At 32.9% G+C, this 22,433-nt stretch overlaps 2 protein-coding genes across 4 annotated transcripts in view; both read left to right on the top strand.

The window, feature by feature from the left end:
• The window catches only part of LOC106773176, a 96,432-nt gene that overhangs the window by 68,825 nt on the left and 5,174 nt on the right, over positions 1-22,433 (top strand). The window lies entirely within an intron of this gene.
• LOC106773145 lies at positions 1,068-22,138 on the top strand. 3 transcript variants are annotated; one of them, XM_014659836.2, is made up of 10 exons: positions 1,068-1,436; positions 2,247-2,514; positions 10,193-13,227; positions 13,310-13,558; positions 13,635-14,339; positions 15,171-15,992; positions 16,982-17,596; positions 18,399-19,319; positions 20,078-20,878; positions 21,917-22,138. In XM_014659836.2, the coding sequence occupies exons 3-10, from the start codon at positions 10,234-10,236 to the stop codon at positions 22,004-22,006; spliced, it is 7,197 nt and encodes a 2,398-aa protein (XP_014515322.1). In that variant the 5' UTR covers positions 1,068-1,436; positions 2,247-2,514; positions 10,193-10,233; the 3' UTR covers positions 22,007-22,138. The 3 variants fall into 3 exon arrangements, with proteins under 3 accessions (XP_014515322.1, XP_014515321.1, XP_022641722.1); XM_014659835.2 differs by having other exon boundaries at positions 2,293-2,514; XM_022786001.1 differs by lacking the exon at positions 1,068-1,436 and having other exon boundaries at positions 1,789-2,514; positions 10,193-10,644; positions 11,266-13,227.

Here is a 22,433-nt window from a genome sequence, read left to right on the forward strand (position 1 = left end):
ACAATTTTATATTACTTGATACGATTTGTTATACTTGCCAATTCATTGACAAGTTTTTGACTCCGTTATCAAGAATTAAAAATTTTGTTTAACAATGAGAAAGTTATTTTTGGATGTAAATTACTTTTGAATGAAGGACATAAATAAATAAGTTGTTTAAAAAAATATACACATATGTTGTGGTGGTGCTTTTAGATTTTAAGAATTTAAAGTAATGTAGGTTATGCAATCTAGCTCATGGTTGGCCCCCACATATTACTAAATATGCGAAACAAGCAAGCAAATTAAAATACTCCGCTCATATGCATTCTGATTGGCCCGTGTGGCCAATCCGAATTATCTCTATCATTGAAGAAAGAAATGGCTTTTGCTGCATAGTAACACAAGGTTTGAAGCAATTTTTTTTTCTTCAATACATCTACAAGATCATAAATCTTAAAATCTCCTTAGTGGAAGAAATCATTCCGCTTTTGCACCGACCTACCAATGACAGTTAAATATGTTAACATAATTATAATTACATGGGTGGGTGGTTATTATCATGTTGCATACTTTTGATGAATCTCACCATTTCCTGTATGATCACATAAAAAAATGTTTCATTTCGTCGGAATGTCAGATTGTTAAAACTTTTTTTTTTCAGTGGGAAATTATTACATTTGTTCACAACTGTGATGAATTTAAATTACTCATTGGGAATTGAGAAAGTTGAAGAAACTGTTATAGATTTGTCAATAACTTATTTTAATTATATTTCTCTCATATCGAGTCTCTTTATATAAAGATTTTTAATTATTGATATATCTTTCACAGTAATGGGATACTGTTTTGTGTTTTGTATTATGTATGATGTTAATGAGATACTCTCGTAATATACTCTTAGAATACCCACATACATAGAGGCAAACTTAGCCCCTCACACTCCTTGTTCTCTATTTTTCTCCTTCACGCTACACACTTCGTAGCTCTCTCTTACAACTATGTGGTTTTCACTACTTCTTCACAGTATGTGTTTTCCTTTAAGATTTCTTAGTTTATTTTACAATTTATTGGTATCTGAAGGGCTGGGTAGTTGAATGGGAGATGTACTAACAACCATCATAGAATAAATTAGACGTTTAATAATTGATTAGTTTATTAAGTAGGTGGAACGTTGCCTCGTGTAAGAATATTTAGAAGGACTAACTAGTCTTGTAAAAAATAATAAAATAATCTGAATAATGTTTAAGTAAGACAACATGTTTTATTATAACCAAATACTCATTCATTCAAAACTCTGAGCTGCATTATTATTTGGTATATATTTTGAAGTGAAGGAAGTGAATTGAGGAGAAAGAATAGTGAAGTATTGTCAATCATCCATTCTCAGTGCTCTCTTTCAAGCTTTCTTCCGAGTCTCTGCCTGCTTTCTTTAGTTTCCCTCATAGTCTGCTCAGGTAAACAAACACTCATCCAAACTTCACACTTTCTACTTCAAGTTCAGCTTTATCACTCTGTTGCTATTTCTTGTTCTAAGAGAAGCACATTAGACACCAACTATGTTTCGTTTATCTATAATAGGAAACGTTTTCGTTTGAAATTTTACGCTCGGTCAACTTTCCTCATATTTCGACATACAGTTTACAAATTCATTAATTCTACAAGTTAATAAAAAAAAAAAATTGAATTCCTTTTAGGTTTTGATTTAGGTTTGTATAGTTTTTTGCTTCTTATCACTTTTACAAAATTTTAAATAAATCTTCCAGGGATTATAAAATATGTATTTTGTTTTTAGTTTTTGCAACATATTTTGTTTACACTGTATGTTTTTAAAATAACAAAAATAAAAAAACAAAATTAACCTCCCTTTCAAAATTATAGTGTGAGGTCTCTAACATATCCTCCATGTGAAAATTGAGATTAAAATTTTATCGTGAAAGGGGAGCAAGTTCCTTCATTATTTTTACTTATAGAGAAGGGAACATGACAAGCGCATCATCTTGGTTAAGCATGTGAATATAATTGAAATAATTATGTTTTTCATCCTTTTTTTCATCTTATCTCAAATAATTGTAATCTAATTTTTTTACTTCATAAGCAAATATTATATACTTAATTTCTTCTTTTTAGTATCAGACTTATAATGGTAATTTTTGAAGGCTACAAATCTTTTTAAACAAGTTGAATATGATGACCCTAAAAGATATTAGCATAAAAATGAGAACCCTATTAGATTAATTATTAACATAAGCATTTGCTATAAATAGATCAAGTGCATAGCTCAACGAAAACATTATTTTCCCCTCAATTCAGTACAACACAGGTGAAACCTCTCAATGATCACACGCACCGCCGAAGCGTTTTCAAAGAAAAGGGCTTGAAATATATCATTTAACTCATTCGAAGAAGCTGGTGTGGATCAGTTTCTCGTATACTCTCAGAAACTCTCTTGCAGTGTTTCTCGGTGTTACGATTTGGAATAGTGACAAGCACAAGGAAATCACAACTTAAGATCATCTAATTCGAATAACAGAGGTGCGTTTTGTAGCTTATATAAATATTGATCTTAAAAAGTCTAGTATACTTTGTGTAGAGACTTTAAGTTTATGGATATTTTTAACTTTACTTTAGTCAATTAATCTTCCTTTTTGTCTTTTGTTATTGTCTTTCACGATATAGATGAGTATTATGTCTACATAATATTCTCCTACATTTAAGTATGTTGAGTTAATGTTATAATAATGAACATAAATTATTTACTTCTATTTACTTCTATTATTGTATTATTTGAAGGATAGTTATGACTTATTCAGTCATCACTTATATGGGTCTAGATGGACCCTAGTAGCCAATTTACTTCATGAGTTAATTGTTTAATCTAGATTCTATTAAGTTATATATAGAGTAATATGTTATTAGTTTTTTTAGCCCCATTGATAGTCAGACGGAACTACTTATGGCCAGGTCTTGGTGGTTATATAAGTCTGTTTGTATTTGGGTAGAGACAGTCAATCGTTGTTTTTACAACTCTGACTTGTGGTGAGGTAGAAATAGTAACTTACAAGGTCAATTTATGACCGAGTAAAACCAGACAGACAGGTCAACTTGTAGCCGAGTAGAAGCATTCAAACAGACTGACTTGTTGCTTATAAAGGCAATAAGCAAGATTGATGTGTGGTCGAGTAGAGGCATTCAGAAAGACCGACTTGTGGAAGGGTAGAGATATTCAGAGAAACTAACTTATGCTTAGGTAGAAGCATTCAGACCGGGTAGTTAACATTAGCCTGGGTAGGTGACACATAGTTTTGGTAGATGACACATTGCTCTCGGTAGAGGGTGTGTAGTCCTTATAGGCAGCACTTAGATCTCGATAGACAGCACCTCTCGGAAGACGACGAATAGTCTTGGTAGGAAACACTTAGTTTTAGTTGTCGGCACTTGGTTTTAGTAGGCGACAAGTAAGCGATACTTGACTTTAGTAGTCCACACCAGGTAGGTGGTAGGGAACTGTATGGAAGGTTTAACCAGGACTGTCTAGGTAGGCAATAGGGACTTAAGCCATGATATTTTTTATCATTATAGACTGAGATGTTCCAAGCCGTGATATTTCTCTTTTCTTTTCTTTTTCTTTTTTTTTTTTGGAATGAATGATTCACAATGGGCTTTTTCATTTCCAAACAAGTGTGTGTATGCATTTATAAGAATCGTTCAAAAATCAAATTCATAGAAACAACAACTTCCTCACTTTCTCTTAAAACATTTTCATCACACTCAAATATTCAATGCTCTAGGTCAAAATCAAACAGGATAATGAATGAATCATTTTACAACCACAACCATAAATCTTAACACTTAAATTTGCAATGATTTCCTCAAGATATACAAGTTATCTTGTAATGGATTCAAATCTCTAAATGCCAAAAGAAAAATAAAGGCATAAAATCAAGGATAACCAAAAAAATTAATTTAAACACTACCTGAAAATGTTCTAAAATAAGTTAAAGTGTGAATATAAAACCTAAAACATATTAAAAGAAACTATAACAACAAAAACAACAAGAAAGAAACCCTCAAACAAATGGCTAGGGTCTCCATGCCGTGTTAGGGCTCTCCTATCCTCCCTAATATTCTTCAGCATCCACTCCTTCTATGCCATCATCATCACGAAAGACATTGAAGCTTCCCTCCCCCCACTAAGAGTCAGGCCTGTACTTAGGCCAATGAACATGTGCCTCAAACTATGTGCCCATCTTAAGAGAATCCTCGAGGAAATCAAGGACACTAAGAGATAGATAATACATACAGTCCATGAGGGAAACCTAGCATTGCCAGATCACATGGTAGCCTCAAATGCATCAAGGGATTCACGTGTAATCTTGGTCATGATGTTTTTGAGGCTCCAGTCCTCCTTGTGTGAACATCCCCCTGCATACACTTAGACACAACTAGGCTAAAATCACAAATTAGCCCAAGTGAAAGTGAAAATCTATTTACAAAAAAAGAGTTAGTTCTATATGCAAAATCAACTCTACATATGTTAGAAACCTCACAAAAGTCTAGTATTGACACGAGTCCCTAGTAACGGTGCCAAAAACTCGTTGGATTGTTTGACATGTGCATCGAATCGTCTCAAGTAATAAACCATGGTAAGACCAGGTATCGTTTTCTCAAGAGACTCGTATTACTAGAGAATGGTGCGACTAACAACTCATATAGACTCAATAGAACTACATTCATTTACAAGCATGTGCAGAAAGATAAATTTACACATAATTACATGGTTGGACTTTGGTATTGAAGGCACATAGATATGGCATAGACTATAAATAATATGAAATGACATTTTTAAGGTTAGTTTTCTCCTATTTCACTCTTGTGCTTACCAAATTTCATCTAACAAGCAAACCTGCATTAAAGAGCTAGGATCTTAAGACATCATGTGAATCATCTTCCATCCTTAGAATCAATGACCACAAAGACTTTTGTTTTAGTTCTAGGTTTCATCTTACGTCTCCATAATCCATGAAACCCCAAAATAAAGTGATGAACATTCCTATTACATGCAAGCTTTAAGATTGGAAACAAGAATAATAGAATTTGATAGAAAAGGAATATATAAATACGAATCAATAACGCATTACACAAGAATTCATTGGCTTTATCGATGGCCTATCGACGGTTAAAAAGCCCTCGGTAATTTGCTTGTCGCTAAATTTTGTCCTTCGGTAATTACCGAGGGCCATAAGCCTTGATAATTACCGAGGGCTATAAGCCGTCGGTAATTACCGAGGGTCATAAGCCTTCGGTAATTACCGAGGGTCAAAAGCCTTCGATAATTTCTGAAGGGCGGAAGCCCTCGAAAATTTCCGAAGGGCGGAAGCCTTCGGTAAAGCCTTCGGTAACAGTACGAAAAAAAAAAGTCATATTTGTTTTTGTTATCCAACCACAAATACCTGCATAACAAAGTTCACAACAACACAGATAGACCTGCATACAACTTTCAAACCACAGACAGAGCTGCCTTTTGTGCATCTGAAAACCATCCAATATTATCATTGATGAAAAAAGATAATGTACTAAAATGATCTGTAAAGTTCAATATGAAATGTGAAACATAAAACAATATCATCTATTTCTAAGCAAAGATAATGTACTAAAATCATGATGTACTAAAATTCAAATGTACTAAAATTCAAATGGACTAACATTAGTACTTTCTAACACCTATGATCAATAACAAAATAAAACTAAAATACTACATAGTCTTCAGAATCATCTTCATCGTCCTGTTGATCCTCTATAGATGGCTGGACTGGTGTGGGCTGGACTGATGTGGGCTGGATTGATGTGGGCTGCTGAGGGACGGCGGGTGACAGGAAGGGTCGTGACTGGGTTGGAGGGACGGTCGAAGGAGTGTCTGAAGTTTGAGGCAGCGCTCTCATGACCAGGGACTTGAAGTTTGTAAATTCTTCTTTCAATGCACAGTTTTCCTGGTCACGTTGCTCTAGTAGCTGTGTCAAGCGCTGGATGGCCTCATCAGCAGAAGGGGTGGAAGAAGAAGAAGAAGAAACATCAACCTCCAAAGTGGCTTGTAGTGGCATCTCATGTTTTCTTGAGTTCCTTCCAATCCTCAAACATTTATCACAACTTTTCGCATGACCTTAAGCATCCTTTAAAATTATCTCATGCCACAAGGATGTCATTATCATCATATTCCTTTTTAAAGTGAGCAAAAAACCAAGCATTTTGCAACCCATCTNAGTTAATTATTTTTTGCCTCTATGTAAACTTATTACGAAACCCTTCCACTTTAATAAACAACAATGTTGTTGTTGCCACACATTACATACACTCCTTATTCCTCTTTCTACCATATANATTCTAAATCATGTTAGAATACAACTACAATTTTTAGAAGTTCCTTCTACTTTGACTACTCATAAAAGTTCGCAACCCTTAAGTTCAAAATACTTTTTTAAAGTCCTTTGAGATGGATTAGTTTATGCACATGCAAGAGATTGTCAATAATGCTCTCTATCGCCATGTTGAACAACAATAAGTAAACCATAGTCTTGATGAANAGTCTCCCAATGAAGCCACTAAACAATAAGCAAAATTTCCTTGTGAGAGTAGCTTTGATGTGGTATCAAGGTCGATCTCTCTCTAAGCTTAAGGTAATTTGGCCTCAAGGTCGAGCTCTCTTTAAGCTTAAAGTAGTTAGGCCACAAAGTTAAGCTCTCTCTTAGCTTAAGGTAATTTGGTCTCAGGGTCGAGCTCCTTGATGGCTATTGGGACCGATCTATTTGGAAATGATGATCATATAGGTCGAGCTCCTTGATGGCCATTTAAGCTGAGCTCCTTGATGACNATTGAGGCCAAACTCTTTAGGCGATGGCACCATGGTGACTGAGTTCCATGATGGCTACAAAGGTCGAGCTCTTCAAGTAAGTTGGTTATCTGACCGAGCTTTTTGATGGCTATAAGGCTGAGCTCTTTACCGTGAAGGTTGTTGGCTGAGCACCTTAATGGCTACTTTGGACGAGCTTTTTAGACAAGTTGACCATTTGACCAAGCTACTTTGATGACCATTAGGGTNGAGCTCTCTGGACAAGTTTTGGCCAAGCTCTATGATGGCTACAAAGCCAAGCTCTTTATCATGAAGACTGTCTAGTCGAGCTTCTTGATGGCTAATATGGCCGAACTCTTCAAATAGGTTAGCGGCGGCCAAGCTCTTTGATGGCCATTGGGGCTAAGCTCTCAAGACAGGTTGACCATTCGACCAANCTCCTTGATGGCTATATTTGGCCAAGCTTCCTTGATGGCTAATCTAGTCGAGCTCTTTAGATCGGTTGGTCATTCAGGCATGCTCCTTGATAATTGTTGAGGTTGAGCTCTTTAGACGACGACCTTGTTCTTGAGGCTTTGTAATTGAATACCTGATTTTTTAGCAGACCGAGTTCTTGTCACAATTGTTGTAGTCATTTTGTGGTTGGCCNTGAAACCCCTACCCTTGATGTTCTTTTTATTGGACTTGTATTTTCTATTGTTGGCCATGCTTCCTTGTCGGGTTATATTATTTGTTGGTTGTGTACTATGTTACGTGAGGTTGAGCTCTATTGTGTGCTAATTATGCTTTGAGGTCAGATTGTGTTCTTTGGTGATTGGGCTCTACTGCCGAGGTGTGTTCTCTAGTGGGTGGGCTTCATTGTTGAAGTATGATTTATGGTGGTCAGGCTCTACTAGTGGATTTTGTTCTCTAGTTTGGAAGGAGCTCNATTGGAAAAAGCTCAAACTATATAAGCTCAACTAGAAAAAGCTCGAACTATAGGAGGTCGACCTAAGAAAGACCACCTAGACGAGGTTGGNGAGGAGAGCTCGGTTAAAGAAGCTCAGCTTGTTTAGCTTGGTTGAAAGAGCTCGCCCTAGAGGAGGTCGACCTTAGCGGGATGGCTNGAAGGAGGTTAGCNAGGGGAANTCGACTTGTAAACGTCAACTGAAGGAGCTTGGCCTGATGGAGGTCGGCTTGGCATGATAGAGGTCGGTATGTATGTGCATACAGTACAATAGCTTTGAAACTTTCACAATTACGTAACCCTTTTACTGTCCATGAGGGACTACCATGTGATAATTCCATATTTCTCTGAAGAATAAGTTTTTTGTGAGGTTTGGTTGCTTGATGTGGTTCAAAGTGCGAATTTGCGTTTCATGGTTCATTGTGTTTTTGGGTTTGCTAGCCTAGCANAATGGTGGTTCTTCCTGGTTTGCTTCTTATTTGTTGGAGATAGGGTTTTGCGACTTGGGATTTTGTGTTGTCTCACAGTGGACGAGGATGGAACTTTAGTGGATTCTGATGACTCGTGATTTAAACTAGTTTTTCTATAGGTGAGGTTTGAAGCTGACATGATTTAGGGATTTAATGGGAGGGNNTTTTGGTTTTCACATGGTGAAGCGCGACTTGGGAGATAGTTCCGCAGATGGTGGTTGATGGAGGCAGATCTGTGGGTTGTGGTCGTGATAAACAATGGTTGATAGTAATGAAATTTTTTAATTTGGGGTTGTTCGAAAGAACAATGGTGAAGCGTGACTTGGCTGATAGTTGTGCAGATNACGTAGTTGCGTGAATAGGTAGTGTGATGAAGGAGGTGCACATTGATTTTTGTGTTGTGGTTGATGATGGACATTACCGACGCAATTCTAACATGGTTAAAGATGAAGTGGATCATGTTGTTCATGATGCNGTGGTGCTATGGCCACCAGAGGTTGAAGGATCAAAGGTTGAATGATATGGAGCANAGGGTAGATAATGTAGAACAGGAAATCAAGGGGTGGCCATGGTTGATGGTGGTGGGATTGCACTCTCCATGGAAGGACCTTGTGTGTGTTTTGTGAGGAATAAGGGGATGATGCATTCACGCTTCCAATGTCACCATTATCATCAAGCGGAAGGGCGATGCTTTAGTTAGGAACTATGTTTAATTATTAACACTTGTGCATTTGTTTTAGTGATGGATATGGTTGAGCCTGACAAGATGGTTCCTCCTTATTNAGGTTGGTCAGAGCTCCTCAATCTTTATGGTGTTGTATGAGCATTTTTTTATGACATATAGTCGTTGTGTGTGGTGATCATGAGAATGTGAGGTTNGGGATATGCTTTACTTGAGCTCTATGGTAGATGTCAATGTTTTTACTTAGATCTTGAGCGTAAACTCTGCAGATAAGTGACAAGATCCTAATGATCATTTGATCGTCCCTTTCGTTTAGATATGGTTTCCTCATTTATGAGAGGAGAAGATGTTGTGGACATATATTCTTATTATAATAATACTTATCTAGGAGAATAATAACAATCTAATAAATAAAAACAGAAAGATAAATAATAANCAATACGTCAAACTACTTAGATTTAATTATAATATAAAAATATTATAAAAACTTTGAGGTGCTTCATATTAAAGTGTCATATTGGAATATATATATATATATATATATATATATATATATATATATATATATATATATATATATATATATATATATATATATATATATATATATATCATGGATGGAAAATAATTTAACACTTATTCTTCATATCCAAAAATAAATTATTAATTATTAATTTTTTTCAAATTCTAATTAACTTTTTCATTTATTAATTATTAGCTTTAACTATGTAAACTGATTTGTCTTTTAACTACGTAGAAAGAAGTTTTTTTTTTTTTTAAGAGAAAGTGTTAGTTTTGATATCTTGGTGTAAAGTTTGGTGTAAAACATGAATNTTCGTATTGTTCATTAGAGTAACAACTTACTAGTCTCTTGCATTTTCAAAGACGAATTTAACCATTTACTCTTGAATGATAGCAATATGTGCTATGCAATACAAATTTTCTTGTAAGGTTGCAATTATAAAACAGAGGGTCCAATGTAGTTTTTAAAGCAAATACTAACAATTGTCTTAGCTGGTATTTAGCTTTCCTTTATAGAGAATATATATATATATATATATATATATATATATATATATATATATATATATATATATATATATATATATATATATATATATTCACATGCTTTTTTGTTTATGTAAACTGTGCTTGCTTGGTTGAATATATGCGAATGTATTTGTGAATTTTAATTAATAAAATATCCTTTATTTTTCTTTATTCGTCACTAAACTAATCTATTTTCACTATATGTTTTGTTGGCAAAGAGTTGTAGTCGAGAAGGGTACAAGAAAAAAAGGTTGGAAGTATGGAAATTGTGTCGAAAATATTTGATCCAGCAATTGAGTTTGTGCGGGATCATGGTATTAGGCAGGTGACTTACATTTTTTGTTACACGAAAAATTTTAAGGAACTACAGAAGAAAGTTAAGCGTCTAAGAGAAATAAAAGAGAGGTTAGTTCGTCAACACGATGAAGCTAAAAGAAAGGGTGACATAGTTGAAGGTACGGTTGAAGAATGGTTTGTGGAAGTGGGTGAATTTGAGAGTAGTGTTGAAAACTACAGCAAAAATGCAGGTCACAAGAAGACAAGGGGTCTCTATTATTTGTTTCCTTACTATAGGCACAAACTGGGCAGACAAGCAAAGAAGATGGAAATAGAGGCTTTGAGGCTAANAGATGAGTCCCCCAAGATTGACGAAGTTTCCCATGCAGAGAAAGTAACATCTTTTGACCTCACTTCATCTAATTCTGGCTACATTGAATTTAATAGTAGAAAATCCATTATGGAAGACATAATGAAAAAACTTAAAGATCCCAATATGAAAATTATTGGACTCCATGGATCACAAGGGATGGGTAAGAGCACTTTAATAAAAAAAATTGCTAATAAAGCTAAATATGAGGGGTTATTTGATAGGGTGGCTGAAATAGATGTAACTATCAATCTCAATCCACTTAATATTCAGGAAGACATTGCATATGTGCTAGGATTGCAACTAACAGGGGAAAGTGAAAATGTAAGAGCTGATTATCTAAGGAGATGGTTAAAGATAGAAAATGTGAGCATCCTTATAATCTTGGATAACCTTCATGAAAGATTAGACTTGAATAGGTTAGGGATTCCGATTGATGATGATTATGACTTAAGAAAGAAGAATGAGTTAAGCATAAGGTCAAGTAAAAAAGATAAAGACGACAACACACAGGGTACCGACGAAAAAGTGCTAAAAAAAGCAAATTTTCTTGCTGATTATAAGGGATGCAAAGTTTTGCTTTCTTCACGTTATAAGAAAGTATTTCCTAATGAGGTTGATGTTGAGTCCAATTTTTGTTTAAAGGAATTAGATGGCAATGATTCATTGAAGCTATTTGAGAAGGTGACTGGAGGAGGTAATAAAATGTCTATGCCTAAAGAAGAAATCCAAAACTATTGTGCAGGGTTGCCCATGAGAATAGTTACATTTGCAATGGCATTTAAAAACTGGAGTGAGTCAGAAAGTGAACCTACACTGGAAAAATTTAAAAAGCAAGGTCTGGTTAAATGGAAGGAGTCTTCGGAGATTCCTAATAAAATAAAATATGACCTTCCAGAAAATAAGGAACACAAGTTCATTTTCTTGCTTTGTGCTCAAATGGGCCACCTACCCCTGGTTAACGACTTGGTGAAATATTGCTTTGGATTAGGTATACTTGAAGGGGTCTCTTCCCTTAGTGCAGCTCGGAAAAAAATAAATGAAGTGATGCAAGAGTTGAAAAACTTGAGTTTGGTGTCATACGAAAATCCTAATATTCATTTCAGTATGCCTCATATGGTTCGAGATGATGCTATAAGTAATGCCCTCATGGATGACAATGTTTTTGCTATCAGAGATGGAAAACTAGATTATTGGCCCAATCTTGAAAAATGCATTTTTATTTCTATATGCAATAGTGACATTACATATCGGTTTCCTCAAGTCATAAATTGTCCACAACTTAAATTCTTGCAAATAGAAACTAACAATCCATCTTTAAAAATACCTGAGAGGTTTTTTAGCAACATGAGAAACTTGTTAGTTTTAATATTGAGAGGTTTTCATCTATCATGCTTACCTTATTCAATTGAAGACCTATTGAACCTCAGAATGCTTTGTTTGGAGCGGTGCACTTTGNNTTGCAATTTATCGGTATTGAGAAAGTTCAAAGACCTAAGTATTCTCAGTTTTTCTGGATCTCAACTTAAAAATTTGCCNGTTGAGTTACAATACTCGGATANGTTGCNATTGCTAGACATCANTGATTGTTTTGAATTGGAGATTATTCCACCTAATCTTATATCTAATTTGACATGNTTGGAAGAGCTATATATNGGAAAAAGCTTGATGAAAATGTTNGTGGAAAGAGAGGAAAGCAAAGGTCAAAATGCATTTCTTTCTGAGCTAANAAATTTACATGAGTTGAAAGTGGTGGACTTAAGCATCCCGTGTGTTTCAATTTTACCCAATCACTTATTCTTTGACAGGTTAAAATATTACAAGATTGAAATTGGGGACTTCGAAATGTTTTCTATTGGAGAATTTAAAATGCCCAATAAGTATGAAGAACTCAAAGTATTTGCATTGCAACTGAAGGACGACACTGATATCCACTCCCATAAAGGCATAAAATTGTTATTTAAAACAGCACAAAGTTTGTTGTTGGGAAAGGTAGGTGTTCAAAATGTTGTTAACGAGTTGAATATAGACGGATTTCAGGATTTGAAACACTTATCCATCATAAATAACAATGACATCAAATATATCAACTCAACATGTTTGTCTAATAGTGTGAACATTTTTCCCAATTTGGAATCTCTATGCCTCTACAATATGATGAACTTAAAGATGATATGTGGCAGTTCAATTACACTTGAATCATTTGCCAAATTAAAAACCATCAAGGTTAAGATGTGTTATCAATTGGAAAATCTCTTCTCCTTCTATGCAATTAAAATCTCTACTAGCACAAGATCAAGTGAGATTAATGAATGTAATTCTTACAAGAAGAAAGTTTTGGCTAGTTTAGAAATGATTGAGGTTTGTGAATGTGAATCTTTGAAGGAGATCCTTCAAATACCGATGGATTGTGATAAGGTTAAGTTTCTCAGATTACACACTTTGACACTCCAATCATTGCCATCACTCACTTCTTTTAATACCAAAGTCAAGAGATCTTGTTGGCCACATTCGATAGATGCTCAAACTACAAATAGGGATCACACAGAAATTTCTACTGAACAAGATGGCCATAGTGACAATGCGCCTCCTCTTTTTGGTGAACTGGTATGACATTACATATTTTTCATATTTATTTAAATAATTAGCTCATTTGTTGTAAAAATATTAATTGTGTATGCGTTTCCAGGTTGAAGTTCCAAACTTACAGAACTTGAATTTATCCTCACTCAACATCCCTAAGATATGGAGCGACCAACACTTGTCAAGTTTCTACTTTCAAAACTTGATAAGGTTAGTTGTGAAAGATTGTGATAAATTGACACATCTATGTTCATTATCTATGGCTAGCAGTTTGAAGAGGTTGAAAAGCCTCGTCNTAAGTGGATGTCGTATTATGGAAAATATTTTTGAGATTGAAGGAATTAGTGCAAACAAGGTATGTATTGGTATAAATACTTTTTTGTTTATCTTTTATTTATCTGTAATAATTGTTTGTTTTCATTAAACTGAAGGTTTGTGTCTTTCCTAAGCTGGAGGAAATCCACCTTAGCAACATGAAGAGGTTAACAAATATTTGGCAAACTGAAGTCAGTGTTGATTCCTTTTGTAGTCTCATTTCCGTAAGCATCGAAGAATGTAATGAATTGGACAAGATTTTTCCAAGTCACATGGAGGGATGGTTTGAAAGTTTGATTAACTTAAAAGTTTCTAATTGTAAGTCCGTGAAAGAGATTTTTGAAGTTACTGATTATGAAGAAATAGATGAATATGGTGGGATAGACACAAATTTGCAGGTTATTCTTCTTGAAGACCTCCCGAAATTGAAGGAATTGTGGAGCAAAGATCCACACGGAATTCTCAATTTTAAAAACCTTCGGACTATAGATGTAAGTAATTGTGAAGAACTGAGGAATTTGTTTCCAGCTTCTATGGCAAAAGATGTATCAAAGCTTGAACGTATGTCAATATTGCATTGTGAGAGGATGGTGGAAATTGTTTCAAGTAAAGATGCATCAGAAGCTAACAATGATCCATTAGAGTTTCCTGAACTAAGCTATGTGAGATTATATGAGCTTCAAAACATCAGGCAATTCTACAAGGGGAGACATCCAATAAAGTGTCCAAAGTTGAAGGAATTAAGCATAGGGAAGTGTATGAAGCTTAAAACATTTTCACAAGAAACAAGTGATGAAAAGTTTGTTTTCTCAGCTGAAGTGGTAAGCATTATTCCAACTTTATCAGAGTAAAGTTTAATCAAATTATATGCCTTATAAAGAATAAAAGAAATATAATTAAAAATATGTAAAAGAATTGGAAAAATGAGAACCAAAATAAAATTAACGATTGTGTAAAGTTGAGAAAAATAAAAGTAAATTAAATCAAAAATTGAGTTTTAGGATTATTTAGTTTTAAAAAGAAATAAAGGATTGCAATTTTATTTTTATTGTTAAATTTTATTCATATTATTATTTTCAGTTTTAGTGCTATTATTGTAATAATAAAAAGTTTGTAGTTTGTATAAAAATGATAAGTAATTTTTAGTGAAGGCTTTATGGTCAAATCTATATATTTACACAAGTGTTTTGTATAGAATATTATATATATATATATATATATATATATATATATATATATATATATTATTAGTTTTTAATTAATATTAGTTGAAATTCTGAATGATAATAAAAATTGTTTTAAGTAAATAGCATAGCTTCAAAGGAAACTATAACATTATTAAAAACGAGGTTTAACTAATAGTGTTTTATTTTCCACATACAGGATCAATGTTTGGGATTTCTAATCTCACATTTTTCTTTAAAAATCTTACATTAATACATCCATGACATTAATATGAAGTTCTTTAAAGCATGATGTTCCTATTTTAGCTCATTATTTACGTTTTTTAAATTGACAAACAACCAAAGAAGAACAAAAACCATACATAATAATCATAAACAGTTACAAAGCAAACAAAAATGCCTAAAATCAAAGAAATTTGAATGTAGGCATTTAATTCATTCTTCTTACTATTTATTTTTAATGTTTAGGTATTTCCGAAGTTGGAGTATATGGAAATTGACTTCCTGGAAGCCCAGAATTTGTTATCCAAGTACGAAATGCACAATTTAAAAGAGCTTATTATCTTGAGAGCAATCGAGTGCCCAGATCTTTTCTACCCCTTTCTCTACAAAATGCCAAATCTAGAAAAGTTAAAATTGACTTTCGGATATTATTCATCGTATTACAGATTGCAAAGTAGAAACATTGGGCAGCATGACAGATTGGGAGTCGTATTACAGTTGAAGCAATTGATTATTCGTTCCTCAGATATAAATGATATAGGATTTGACCGGGACCAAGTTCTACAGAGATTGGAGCTTTTGAGCTTGAAAGAATGCAACGAATTGAAGACTTTAGCTCCTTCTTCTGTATCGTTGAGTTACTTGACATGTTTGAAAGTAAAAAATTGTGAGGGATTAAGGAATTTAATGGCATCCTCCACGGCCAAAAGCATGGTTCGACTTAAGACTATGAAGGTAATCAACTGTGATAAGGTAAAGGAAATAGTAAGCCATGAGGAAAATGAAGAAGACAAAGTGATGAAAATTGTATTCAGCAAATTGATATCTATAGAACTTGTGGGGTTAAACAAACTCGTAAGCTTTTGCAGTTACAAGGACTGTGAATTTGAATTTCCATCACTGGAAATATTGATCGTAAGAGAGTGCCCAAAGATGGAAAAATTCAGTGAAAAAAGAGCAATAGCACCAAAGTTGAAAGATGTATTTGGTGTGGAAGGAGATGAAAAAGCCAAATGGCAGTGGAGAGGTGACTTGAATGCTACCATACAGAAGGTTTTCAATGATAAGGTAATTACTTTTTCCTTTATTTAATACTATTTCTCCTAATTTTATGAATTTTTCTTTTAAAGTGCAAAAGAATAAAAAATCATGATTGGAATTTACAAATACATGTTTCTGCCATAGAAGCTTTAAATAGCAAGAATGTTGAGTTTTGTTTTGGATTACTTTTTTAAGTCCTTTTATCTATTTATTTAATTAGATTTGGTTCTTTTATTTTTAAAGAATTTAATATAATATAATATTAATTTTCTGAAAAAGCATTCAATGTTGTAAATTTCCATTTAAACAAAAATACACCCTGAACAACTAACAACGAACGTGTATTTTCACAGATACTAAGTGATTTTCACACATGACAGCTACAAATTTTCATTATAATTAATTAATAGATTTTATATATTGAAATTTATGTTTTTAAAATAAAATTAACACAATATGACACGGTAATTTGTTAGTTATTTTAAATTTATAATAATTAAAAATAATTGTAATATAACACTTTTAATAACTTTACTTATATATATATATATATATATATATATTTATTTATTTATTTATCACTATGAGTATTTTAAATTAATAAACTTATTTTCGGATATATAAGTATTTTAATAAATTTATAGTATTACATTATACTTGTCTATAAAAAAGAAATAGTATTACTATTTATTTTATTTTATATCAATAGTTTTGTTAGAGTAATGACTATATTAAATTTAATAAATATCAAAAAAATATTTACATAGTAATTTGATAATTTTAATTTATACACCATTTTTACTGTTATTAGTACTTATAAATATATTATAAATGAAAAAATATATATTTAGTTATTTTAAAGTTATAATTTTAAAATTAAAAAATACTGAATTATTGAAGTGAGAATTATAGTAAAAGCTTGTAAATTTGTTTTTTGTTTAACTTTTTGGGGGATAAAAAAAGTATGATTATAGTAAAAGGTAGAGAAGTAATTTAATAATTTGTCTGATTTACAGGTCAGTTTCGCATATACTGAAGAACTGTGGTGGCTTGATTATAATATTATAAAGCAACTATGGAATAACACTCATTGGGGGCAGCAAAATAACTTTGGGTATTTGAAAAGGTTGAGCTTATCGGGATGTGATACTCTAACGCGTATAATTCCATATCATTTGCTTTCTTGCTTTCACAATTTGGAAGAGTTATATGTATTCAGTTGCAGTAATGCAGAGGTGATATTTAATATGAATGGTGAGAACAGGGTGATGACAAAATCTTCCGGAATATTCCGTCTGAAAATATTGTCTTTAAGTTTCCTACCAGCACTGGAGCAGGTATGGGACAAGGATCCGGAGGGAGTCATAGGCCTTCAACTGCTAAGGGAAATGCGTGTTGAAGATTGTAAGAGTCTTAAAAGTTTGTTTCCAGCATCGGTAGCCAAACATCTTACGAGACTTGATGTACTTATAGTAACAGACTGTGAGGAATTGGTAGAAATCTTTGAGAAGGATGAAAAGGATGAGAAAGGAGAAGGAGCAACACATGAGTCTGTGTTTCCTCGTCTCACCACATTGACGCTGAAGCAATTGCCACTCCTCAAATACTCTATACAATGCTCCAAACAACAGGTAATTCTCAAAACTTTGCCTTTATGTGACATTCAAAAGTTATTTAAATAACAGAGTCAGTACATATATAAACATATATAAGAACGACAAACAAATACGCCCATAGTTTTATGCCTGCTGCACTCGGAAAATTCACTCCCCAAATTTGGAAAAGGTATTCAACGGGGAAATTTTCACTCATGACAATATACCATGAACTTGCTTTTCAAGTTTTGGCATAATCCAAGATGCAAGAAGCAAGGATCATAACTTTTTTGAGCTGCTTGGGGAATTTGCGAACTCAATTTTATGCTCTCTTACTCTTCTTCTTTCTCTCTCCACAATCCTCTAAAAATTAACATTCTCTTAACATTAAAGACTCTTTTCCATTTGAATTAAGTGAGACAAGATGAACAGACAAATTTTAGATATAAAAGTGGGAGTTCAACCCAACAATAATAACATTTTTTATTTAGCATTGTGCTACATCACCCATTTTAAACCTCTTTAGTTTCTCTTTTAATTCTTATCATCACACCTTGAAATGAAATTATTCCTTCAATTTCTTTCCATAATACGGTTACTATTAATTAATCAAGAAATTTCCTTTTTATTCTGTACAATCTGTTAGTATCTATAATCCCAATTTTGTAGGTCCCCGTTTTTATTTTATTTTATTATTATGATTTCTTAGTTTATTTTTCTATTTTCATGTTGTAATAATTATTATGGTAATCATGAAAAGATATTCCCAAAAGTTAACATTTCAAACAAATTCCGATGTGCGACAAAAACAAATTTCTAAATCTAACTTCTTTTGCAGGAGAGTATATCAAATTTGCGTTTTAAAGAAATACAAGAGTTATGTCTTGGCTCACGGCCCATCCCAAACTCCTGCTTCGGTCTCTTAGATTCTTTGATTGTGGATGGGTGCAAGTTTTCATCAGATGTACTTCTACCATTCACTTTACTTTCTTTCTTAGCTAAATTGGAGTCGTTGGAAGTTAGAAAGTGTGATTCTGTCAAAGTTATTTTTGATGTCAAATGTACAACACAAGACATGATCACTTTTCCTCTAAAGAAATTGACTTTATCCCAGCTACCAGATCTGAAGAATGTTTGGAATGAAGATCCTCATGGAATTCTAAGCATGCACCATCTACAAGAACTACATGTTAAGGAATGTAAAGGCCTTAAAAGTATGTTTCCAGCCTCAGGGGCCAAAGAAGTACTACTACCATTCAATTTACTTCCTTTCTTACCTAACTTGGTAACGTTGGAAGTTCGAAACTGCGATGGTGTCAAAGCCATTTTTGATGTCAAATGTACAACACAAGGCAGAGATATGACATCTCAGCCTTTTTCTTTGAAGAATTTGACTTTATCGAAGCTGCCAAAGCTGAAAACTATTTGGAATAATCCTCATGGAATTCTGAACATGCGGCATCTACGACAAGTACATGTTGAGGAATGTAAATGCCTTAAAAGCGTGTTTCCGGCATCAGTAGCCGAAGATCTTTTGGAACTCGAAAGTCTAGTGGTATTACACTGTGAGAGATTGATGACTATTGTGGTAGAAGACAATACAAATGGAAGTCAAGAGTTTACGGTACCCTGTCCCTGTGTGAGATCAGTGAAACTACGGGGCTTGCCCAAGTTCAAGTATTTTTACTACTACTCTCTCACGTCTCACACTTACAAGTGTCTAGAATCAAATACCGAGAATCAAGTCGATACTGAGAAGGTACGTCCTACTATTTTACCACTTCCTATTGATGCACAATATGTTATCAGTTTCTTTAATAGTTTACCGTTGTTCAATATGAATAGTACAAAATACTCTTTAAAAATATGTAACTTTCAAGTATAAATCTTCTATCTTCTTTCCCTGTTAACCCCACTTTTGTTTTACAAAAGAACATGTATTTGTATAGGATAACCATTGTAACAGAGTCTATTTATTTATTGGGAAGTTTCAATAATTGAGTAGTTAAGTTCTTAAAAAGTAAAAATGGATATTTAAAATTAAATTTGAAGGCAACTGCACAAGTATCTCTCTTTCCTAAAATTACAAAAGCTAATTCGAAAACATAGGTAAAAAAAGGAGTAGTGATTAATATATTATATTATTATAATTTATGAAAAAAAAATAATATACGTATTAGATTAGTTAAAATTAGTATATTATATTTTAATAGAAAATTAAACCGTAATATTTTATTAAAACCAGTTAAATAATAAGGTTCAAAAAACATGTATATGTATAAATAAGTAAAAGAATACAAATTATGATAGCAACAAAATAAGATGTGAGATCAATTCCATAGATTATTAGAGACAATATTGTACTTTATCATCATTAAAACAAAATAATGGTGCTTCAACCTTATAAACAATCTTCTACTATCATAGGTAATATGTCACTGATTACCTATCAAGCATCTTTCAACATAATTTCCCTAACTTGCTTTTTCTTGTGTGTGTGTGTTTTTGTTATTACAGAGTCTGATACTTGCCAAATATGAAATGGAGAAGATTTCCGGTGAAGAATTTCACAGAAAGCTCTTAAACAACTTAAAAGTTCTTACTCTCTCTTTTGGATGGGATGTACTTCAATATAAAATTCTAGAACAGGTTCCCAATATTGAGAAGCTTGTGGTGTGTTATGGTTCTTTCAAAGAGATGTTTTGTCTTGAAAGTCCTAATAATGTGAATTATAGTGGACTTCTATTACAACTGAAAACATTACGATTGGAGTCCCTTGAAGAGTTGGTTTCCATTGGGTTAGAAAAATCTTGGACTGAATCCTTTGTCAAAAATCTAGAAACTTTTGAAGTCATTAGTTGCTCAAAATTGAAAAACGTGGTAGAAAGCAAAGTGTTTCTCTCCAATTTGACATATTTGAAACTTGAAAGTTGTAATAGCTTGCAATATTTGTTCACATCCTCAACGGCCAAAACTTTGGGTCACCTTAAAGCAATGGAGATAGATAGTTGTTACTCAATTGAAGAGATAGTGTTTAAGGAGGACGGGGAGAAATCAGATGAGGAGGAGATAATATTTCCGAAACTCATTCGTTTGAATCTTTACTATTTACGGAAACTCCAATTGTTCTATAGAGGGAGATTATGTTTCCCATCATTAGAGGAATTGTTAGTACCAGGTTGCACCGAAATGGAAACTTTCTGTATTGGTACGATAACAGCATGCAAGTTGTCTCAAGTTAAACTTGGACGATATTCACAAGCTATTCCTATAGAAGATGATCTCAACCAGACTATGCGGAAGGAATTTCTAAAAGAGGTATATGTTTAAATTTAATATTCTTAATTCAACATGGTTATGATTCTTTTCGTTACAATACCCAACCTCAGTATGAATTGAATTTATACTCTGCCTTCCAAGATAAGTATGTTAAATTATTTTTATTTTACTTTTTAACTAAATAGTATACAACCAAACTATTCTTTCATTACTACTTATATAAAAAAATTAAATATAAGAAAAATATAAAAATATTTTCTTCATAAACTAAAATTAACTAACATTAGTTGAAAAAGTATAATAATTTCTTTTCTCCCCTGCTAATATTAAATACGATTCTTAAGATAAATATTTTAAAAAAATAATAATTTTATCGTAAAATTTTTTGACTGAATAATAATATAACTTTTACTTTTCTACTAGATAAACTATTGTTAACTCTTTTTCTATACATGCCTTGGTTGCACTTTATCAAAACACATTTTTCGAAATTTTTATGACTTAAAATTCAAATTAATCATCTACCAACACATAGACGAATCGTAACTTGACCTATAATAACTTTTAAAGTTTATTAAAATAAACTATATTTATCATCAAGTGGTGGGAAGCTGACTATAGTTATTCGAAATACTATTCTAATGATTTATCATCTTTAATAAAATATACTTTCATTTTAAAATTTTAAAATATTTAATCAATCATATTGAATCAAACTATTTATTACTTTAATAGATGAAGAGTAAAATTATAAATATTTAAACCACGATACTTATTTGTTAATACATTTTAAAAACTATCATTTCGTTATGTATAGTATAGACATATATCCATGGCATATGTTGAAGCATGCAAGAGGGTTTAGGACATCTTGGCTGGAAAACTTTAGACATAATTGGATAATTCTTTTAAAATAATCAGAAATTATAAATTTTTAAATTCATAAAAGTAACTTTTATTTATCTCTTAGGTCTCGAAGTCAAGTATTGTAAATTAGAAGACGTGATTCGCTAGAAAGTTTGTAATAAAATAATGGATTTCACGTTTTTTCTATTATTTATTCTTTTGCACTTGCAGACACTAGGGGAAACAAGGATTGATCTCAAAAAAAAATCCAAGACTACTCAAGATATGGAACAACTCAATGCAGATCCCTCGTTTCAGTAATCTGATCAGATTGACTGTGACTGACTGCGAGTTTTTATCAGATGCAGTGCTACCCTTCTATTTCCTTTCTTCATTACCCAAATTGGAAACATTGCAAGTTCGAAACTGTGGTTCTGTTAAAACCATATTTGATGTCAACCCTACAACAGAAGAAGACAGATTAATTGTTTTTTCTCTGAAGAAATTGGTTTTATCGGAGCTGCCAAGGCTGGAAACTATTTGGAATAAAGATCCTCGTGGAATTCTAAGCATGCGCCACTTAGAACAAGTGTTAGTTTATAGCTGTAAACGCCTTAAAAGCGTGTTTCCGGCATCAGTAGCCAAAGATTTAGAGACACTTGAAACCTTTGAAGTCATTAGATGTAAGAGTTTAAAAAACTTGGTAGCGTGCACAGTGTCTTTCTCCAATCTGACATGTTTGAAAGTA

Source organism: Vigna radiata, chromosome 9 (genome assembly GCF_000741045.1).
Source record: "Vigna radiata var. radiata cultivar VC1973A chromosome 9, Vradiata_ver6, whole genome shotgun sequence".
NCBI lineage: Eukaryota > Viridiplantae > Streptophyta > Magnoliopsida > Fabales > Fabaceae > Vigna > Vigna radiata.